This window comes from Marmota marmota, unplaced genomic scaffold (assembly GCF_001458135.2).
Source record: "Marmota marmota marmota unplaced genomic scaffold, marMar, whole genome shotgun sequence".
In the NCBI taxonomy this organism is placed as follows: domain Eukaryota; kingdom Metazoa; phylum Chordata; class Mammalia; order Rodentia; family Sciuridae; genus Marmota; species Marmota marmota.
In genome coordinates, this window is record NW_026000136.1 from 6,999,218 (window position 1) to 7,007,244 (window position 8,027).

The following is an 8,027-nucleotide window of genomic DNA, read 5'->3' on the forward strand; positions in this document are numbered from 1 at the left end:
GAGCGCACCGAAAGGTCAGAATCCATTCCCCTGCCATAAACGCCCAGGCGCATGAGTCAGGCGTTTCTCCTCCAGTCGCCACTTTCTCTCCCAGCGGCGGCCGAGGGCTGCTGGCTCACGGGGGGATTGTTTTCGCAGTTAAGGAAAACGCCGCGTGTCATGAGAAGTTCAGCCGCAGCAGCGGAGAGGGCGCCCGGCTCGGCCGCCAGGTGTGCGGGCTGCGGAGCGCGGGATTATTCGGGGTGGGCAAAGCCCTGGTCCGTCCGCCTGGCCCGCCGCCCACCTGGCTAAACCCTGAGGGGCGCGCAGCCGGTGGGGCCAGGGCCCTTTAGTAAGCACTGCGTGCGGGTGCTGCGCTTGCTGCGGGGCTGGGCCTCTGTGTGGCTGCCGGAGGCCCGTGTCTTTCTCTATTCACGACCCAATAAAAAGGCACGCCTAGGACACATGTGCTTGGGGCTATTTTGGGGACTCACTCTAGGAGTCTGGAGCTCAGCCACTTCAGAAAACAGTTTACTTGAAGAGTTTTGAAGCTCTGGTTGCGCTGTGGGCTAGATCCAAGGTTGCAGGAGTTAAAGGGGTCTCTGCAGTGGGGGCAGTGGTGGTGCTGGGGGCTGTGCTCTCCGAGAACTACAGAGCCGGTGCTGGAGGACCAGGTTTCCTCTAGATCGTTTGTGGCGCCATTTTCAAAATTAACACTTTGGAACTCCATCCTGAGTTAACTGGGGAGGTACTCAAGCGGGAAAATGTACTGACTGGCTTTTTTAAAAGGCCTGAGATGAACTTGTCAAGAAGAGGAATGAAAGGCAGCCAAAGTGAAGAATTTTAAGTGAAATGAAGATTTTTCTCTCACTGCAACTACTCTGGAAAGGGGGGTGGTGGGGGAATTAAGTAGAATCACATGGTCTAGTCATTTGGAAATTTGTACCTAATTATGATGGTGGAGAGGCCCAAACTGTTTTCATTCCATGCCAAAACCATTTTCTAACAAGGCGGCTGGTTTCTGTAGTTTCTTGACCCAGGAAATCCTTCTCCTGATCCTTATCAGGAGTGGGGTAGGATTTCACTTGGAGATCAGAGTTGGGCCAGGGGATTTTGACCCAGTCCCTTGATGTGCAAGCCTGGGGGCGAAGGGTTTGGTTTGGGAAACTGGGGAAACACTCGCTTGGCATTTCACTGGTCCCTGGTGGATTTGGAGACATGGAGACTGCCTTTCTTTGAGGGTTCCAGGGCTTTGCTTTCCTGGCTTGTGGGGGTGAGACCTTGTTGGGCTGGACCTCCTGTAGGTTAGTCTTTTGGGATGTGGCATGGAAATGGGCCATTCACTTTCTGCTGGGACCATTCTTATTCTGGTCTCTGGAGCCCCGCCTTCCCCACCCCACCCCCACCCATTAACGCTTTTAGCATTGCAGCTCTGTGGGGTTTGCCCATGGAATTCCTGACCTGGGGGCTTCTGGGCTGGAGCCTTTTTTGGAGAATCCAAAGGGAAAAGCCAGAGTGCACTGATAGTCCTCAGGCTGTTTTCAAATTGCCCCTATAAAAATGTCCTGTGAGGGGAACTGCCTGTCCCTTCTGTCCTGGGGAATGCAGGGATGGGTCCTAGTGCTCCTGTCCACCTGTCAGACATTTGGGTCTGCATAGGATTCTCTGAGTGCCTGGGGAACTCTCTGGAGCCCATCTTGCTCCTTACTCTTGTCCTGGGGTGAGGACCCTTTGTGACAAAAACCCCAAAGTATCTCTCTCCTCTCCCTGGTTCACCTCCCCTCCCCCAGGTGTGGAAGCAGAAGAGTCCCTGAGCAGAGGACAGGAATGGCCTGTTGGCTCCTGAACTTGTGTTGGGTTCTCCCTGCCCCCACCCCTCCACCTTCCTGACTGAGGGGATTTGTAGACCGCCCTGGTGGCCACGTTTCTGGGCCCTGGCCTCCCCCTTAAGTCTACTCAGAGGTACATCTGGCCTGTTGGGGGTACCCTGGTCTGGCAAGAGCCATTTAGAAGGCTGGGGTGAATGAGGAAAGGTCAACGGCTGGGAGAAGCTCAGTTTGACTAACCCACTGTGGGGCTCCCCGGAGGGTAGTCCTTAGGAGGACTCTTGCTGATAGGTTTCTCCAGGGCAAGTCTATAGTATAGGGAGAGAGTAAGAGGCTTTGGGTGTCCCAGGTTCCACCTTGAGTTTTTTGGGTGGAGCTTTGTGATAGACAGTCCTTTTTGTATTCTCCAAAAGAGGCTCCAGCCCAGAGGCCCCCAGATCAGGAATTCTAAGGGCAAACCCCACAGAGCTGCAATGCTAATCACATATCCAGTAAGCTAGCTGCTCCCCATTTTATAGATGAGAAAACTGCGTTCAACCTGATAGCTCCTCCCTGGTGTGTTCAGACCTCCAGAGGCTGTGGGGTTCCTGGCCCAAAATGTCACCGAGCTGGGAGTGTTCCCTAGTGTACAGGATGGGGGGGGGGATTTGCATAGTGTACAGTATGGGGGGATTTGCCTGTGTCTTTCAGTGACCAGCAGTCATGGAGTTTGGGGACTGTGTGGCTAGATAGATGTTCTCCAGAGTGGTCTAGCTGGATGTCCAGTGGGTCATTGAGTAACTGATACACAAATATCCCTATCCTGGCCATTGAGACCTGACTGGGGCAGAGCATGAGGAGTCTTCTGTCTTGTGAATTGCCATGTGTCATCTTGTGGACACTTGCATCGAAGACCAAAGGGAAACTGCTTGGTGAACTGTCCTGAGAGTGGTTTCAGGGGATGATTCACGCAGCGCTATCAGGGGTCTCATTTAAATTACTGCCAGAGCATAAATCAGCCATCATACATCAGACTGGCTGTGTCCCCCAGAACAAGGGTCTGCTTTTGGCTTGTGACCACCCATCTTGATCCGGGAACAGAGGGCAGGCTTGTCTGAGTAAGAGCTGCTCGCACTGTCTTGTCTCTAAGGAGATAAAGTGTCAGCGTTGCTGAGCTTTGAGGACCAAAATTCTCTCAGTGCATTAAATTGGGCCAAGGGGCCTGGGGTGGGAGTCTGAACCACTGGATACTGGTCCTGAGGGTCCTTTCATGAGCCATCTGTCCTTGTCTTGTTCCATTTCTTTGGGCCTAGGTTTCCTTGGGCGTGAAAGGCTGATGGAGCCTTTACTTCATACCTGTAAAGGTTAAGACTCAGGGAAGCAATTGAGCCAGCCTGATGGTAGAAGGGGTCAGAAGGTGCCCTTGCTGAGTCTCCAGAAGCTGAGAGTGGACCTTGTTGGTTTGGCCATGGCAAGATGGGTACCACCAGGACATGACTCACAATGTCACTTTTCCATGAAAAAATGCTCCTTGTGACAATTGGTTGATGGGAAATTCTTATTGCATGAGTAGTTGTGTTCTGATCTTATTTTGGGTCTCCCCCCCCAAAAAAAAAAAAAAAAAAATCAGTGACATTGGAACATTCAGTCATTTTTGAAGTCAAAAGTTGGGCTCGGCCAGACCTTCATCTTGGACTTTCATACCTTATGCAAGGGTTTTAGTTCTCATTTTAATCATGCAGGTTCCGTACATCTCAGAGAAGTGGAGGAGGCCAGGGTTTCTGCAGATGGCTGTGGATGCTTGGGTGGGTTGGCAACCTTGGGCTGCACATCAGACACTGGGGTGGGCTCCTACCTGGGCTAGGAGATGGGAGGTCCTTTGAGCTGGAGAGGAGAGGAGGCTGCAGGATAGGATCCAGCAAATCTTGGAGAGTTCTGGCTATTGGGCACATGTCCTGGGACTTCCTGCTACATCTGGAGGGCCCAGGCTGGGGGGCCAGGTAGGACCGACGATAGCTAGGTATGGGTGGTGTTGGACTCGTCCGTCCATATAACAGGTAGTAGGGCTGTATCCTTCTTCAGTCCCAGAAATCGGAGAGCCTGAGACTCAGGGCTATAATCTCTGTGGCCCTCCTCCCTCTGCACTGTGTGGGGCTGGGGTTCTTGGTGTGGTCTTAGTGCTGGGCTGTTGCTCTGTAACTGGAGCCATCTGGGTCCCCACTGCCTAGACATGGCTGCAGGCATGTGGGTGAGATCTACTTCCCTTTCTGCAGACCACCTCCCTTCTCTGCCTGGCACCCTGACTCCTGCCTCAGGCCTTCGGCCACTCCTTAGTTACACTCCACGAGCCTACGTGCTGCCCTCCTGCCGTTTTCTCATGGCCTCTGGCCCTCAGCGCAGACTTATTTCAGGAACAAGTAGGGGCTGGCTCACAGCCCAGTCTGGCCTTGCTTCTGATGCCCCTCCAAGGTTAGGACACTTCATCCAGCAGGAGCCTCAGTAGCCCCGACTTTCAGTGCATTACTGTGGCTGTGGTAGAGCCCAGGAGATGGACCCCGCTGGGTGGTACAGCCTCTTAGCTCTGGGATAGATGGCCTCAGGGACTTTCTGACCTGGTTGAACCCTCAGCTTGGCTTCACTGGAGAAGGTGCCATAGAGGAGACCCCCCTGGAACCCCTTCCTGAAAGGGTCTCAGCTTTGCCACGGGCTAGCAGGGACCCTTGTGTTTCGGGGACCTCGGTGTTGATGGGACATTGTTGGTCTGGTTGTGTTTCATTCACTGCCCATCTGAAAAGCCCTGAGTGGAGGTAGAGGGCTCAGGGAACTCCACCTGTCTTGCTAGGAGAGGGTTGGGCTGAGCTTTCTGGCCCTTTGTCCCCAGGAGGCTCTGAGAGCTGACTGGGGATCCTGTATTTCAGGTCCCCTGGGCAGACAGACCACACAGGCGTGGACAGTTGGTCTCCATGTTCTCTTTCTACCCATAGGAGCCGAGGATGCCTTGGGAACCAGCCTGAGAGCCCACCGGGCCCACGCCACCAAGCATGCGCCCGAGAAGCGGCCTGTGCCCATTCGGAGGAAAAGGAGCATCGGTGGGTTCAGGAGCTGCGCGGGTGGGAGGAGCTGGCCATGAGACAAAGGCTGGGCTTGCTCCTCCAGCTCTGGCCTCCTGCCCTCTCGGAGGCCGCCCTCCTCCACCTCCATGCGGTGTCTCCTGCCTGCCTTGTGCTGCAGTCATAGTCCCGGCCAAGAGTTCCCAGGAGAGGAGAGCCATCATAAATTCTTTAAGTGCCCCATCTTGTTGGGGCCTGTCTACGTGGAGGCCTTGCTGGAAAACGTGGCTGAGCTTAATTTCCAGTTCCTAGTGTGAAGCACCAGGGCCCTGGGCCTCTAGCCACAAGACGGGTGCAGCCGGGTATGCCAGGCCTGGGGCCTCAGGAGACACCTTCCCTAGGGCCCTGCCCCACTCATCTCTGTCTCTGGGGCTCCAGGCAGGCCTCCTTTGGGGAATAGCTGGCCTGTGCTCTCGGGGTTGGGGGTGACCCACTCAGTCCCATTCTATCTGAGGGTGCCGCCGCTTATTGTAGGGCTGCTCATTGCTGTGTGACTCTGGGGCAAGTGGATCCCCTCTGTCTTTCACCTTTGGGTGTGTTATGTAGGTGATTTCTAGGTACCCTGAGCAGGGGACATTGCTGGTGCCAGCATGCATTTTATACCCTTCAGATCAGACTCTAGCCAGGTCCCTCCATCCAGTGCTCAGGATTCCTAGTCCAGGTTGGGGGTGGGTAGAAGGCCTCCCTGGAGGGTCCTGGGCTGGGGGGCTTACTGTGGGCAGTGTGGGGTGACTCCTCCTAAATGCCCAGATCAGCATGTGCAGCCCAGGGCCTGGGGGCTTCCCTGGAGGACTCTCATGCCTACTCCTCCTACCTGCTATGTCAAGAGGCCCTCAGGGTCTCCTCCCCCTGTGGACAGGAAGCAGGTGGAGGAACTGACTGCCTCCCCTGGCCCTGTGTTAGAGCCTTCAGTTAGTTCAGTTCAGGCATATCTGTTTCCTGAGGGAGCCTGCAGAAGATGGGGCTGCTTGCCCTGGAGTGTGGGGACTGTAGGGTGTGCACACAGGTCACGCACCCTACGAGTGCCAGCCTCCCCCTGGCTGGCTTGCTGGGCTGGGCCTCTTGCCCCTGGCTGCTTCCAGCTTCCTTAACTTTTAACCTGGGGTCCAGATGGGCCCACCATGTTGCTGGGGGCAGAGGGAGCAGGCTGTGGGTGGCCCCAGAGCCTGTCCAGGCCCCTTGGCTCCTGGCTGGGTTCCCTAGGCATGTTGAGGGGACAGAGCCTCCCACTGGCAGGCCTGGGGCTGGCTCATGACCTAGTGACTAGGCCTGGTGGCTGATGTGGCCTAGTAAGGGTTATCTGGGGAGGAAGATATGTCCCCAGAGTCCTGTGAGGAACTCACACCTGGTAGACAGATGAGGTCCTTAGGGCTGTGGTGGCTGTACTGAGGATAGCAGGGCAAGAAGTGGCTACAGCCTTCTCCTTGGGGGCATCGGGGTGGCCTCTTGGTGACCTTTGTGAGTTAGGCCCTAGGTGGTATGGGGCTTGCTGCTGGGCCTGATCCCCTGCCCTCCTCCTCCTTGGCTGCTGTGTGTGAGGTAGGCCCAGTGTGGCCAGGGGCTGCCCAGGGCTTCCTTTGGGGGTGTTTGCCAGTAGCCCTGTCTTCTTCGTTGGCTCCCGAGTGGCTGCTGGGGACCCAGTGTGCCAGCTCCCATGAGAGGCATCAGGGATGTGGGGTCAGCTCCTTCCTAGGCTGGGCCCGGTCAGGCTAGATGGCATTAGGTGGGGTCAGGAAGGGCATGCACACTTAGCTGTGCTGTGCTAACAGAAATGGAAGCGACCCCTGTGTCACCATGCGTTTGCCTCTGCAGAGGAAGCCATTCCTGCAGTCTGCAAGACCAGGACGGTCATTTACGAGATACCTCGGAGCCAGGTGGACCCCACGTCTGCCAACTTCCTGATCTGGCCGCCGTGCGTGGAGGTGAAGCGCTGCACCGGCTGCTGCAACACGAGCAGTGTCAAGTGCCAGCCCTCGCGGGTCCACCACCGGAGCGTCAAGGTGAGCCACCGCAGCACAGGGTCTGCTGGATGCTCTTTTTCCTTTACTGGGGATTGTTGAACCCAGAGGGGCTTTACCTCTGAGCCACATCCCCGGCCCTTTTTATTTCTGAGACAGAGGTCTCACTAAGTTGCTTAGGGCCTTGCTAAGTTGCTGAGGCTGGCTTTGAACTTGTGATCTTCCTGCCTCAGCCTCCCCAGCCTCTGGATTTACAGGTGTGCACCAACATCCTCGGCTGCTAGGTGCTCTTATGTGGTGGAGGATAAGGAGCAGCATAGGTAAGGCCAGGTGGAAGGGGATTAGGGCCTAGTTACCTGGTTGGCATTGTTGCCACCAGCCTGTGGTCACTAAGGACCAGCACACAGCTGGCTACAAAGCTGTCTCCTAGGCAGGGCCCATGATATGGTGGCCCCTGAGTCAGCCCTAGGGAAATCAGCATGGTCATGGTTTCTCTTTCACCCTCGAAGTCCTGGGGCAGATTTTGCTGCTTTAGGTCCCTCTGGGCAGCTGGATTGGCGCTGGTAGCTTTCAGCCTGATTTATGGATGTGGGCACTGGGTCTGGTTGCACATGTCCATCTGAATGGCCTCCCTGTTGAGTGGAGATTTCCTGTGCCATGGTCTGGGCATGGCCTTCAGAAGGACTTTGGAAAGCAGGTGTTTTGGGTGTCTCTGGGCTCCTAGGAGGCTGGCTGAGGCTGGAGTCCTTGGGATTCCCATCTGGGGGCTGGATACTCCTAGGGCTCTGCAACCTAGAGATTGGCTCCAGTTGGTTGAGATACCATTATGTCCTGTATGACTGACTCTCAGGACAAGCAAATCCAAGCCGGGGGTGTGGCAGGCCTGCCAGCAGAGCAGGCCACTTTGGCTTAGCCAGGAAGTATGGTTGAAGTTTCATTTCTGGGGCAAGGTTGGAATCCACTCCTGACTCTAGGAAAAAACCATTTTAGATTCCACCATGTGCATGTCCTTGGAGGGAATGTTGGGAAATGGTTAATGGTTTGCTTAAAGGACCCCTTGCCAGGTCTTAGACGCAGGGTGGGATACCTTAGACTTTTGGCTGAGACTTGACTTTTTTTAAGAGAGAGAGAGAGAGAGAGAGAGAGAGAGAGAATTTTTTTTAATTTTTTTTTTT

At 55.3% G+C, this 8,027-nt stretch overlaps 1 protein-coding gene across 1 annotated transcript in view; it reads left to right on the forward strand.

The window, feature by feature from the left end:
* The window catches only part of Pdgfa (platelet derived growth factor subunit A), a 25,986-nt gene that overhangs the window by 8,108 nt on the left and 9,851 nt on the right, over positions 1-8,027 (forward strand). The window contains exons 2-4 of the mRNA XM_048785187.1: positions 168-209; positions 4,769-4,873; positions 6,707-6,894. Coding sequence (XP_048641144.1) covers positions 168-209; positions 4,769-4,873; positions 6,707-6,894 — 335 coding nt within the window. The remainder of the gene's footprint in view (positions 1-167; positions 210-4,768; positions 4,874-6,706; positions 6,895-8,027) is intronic.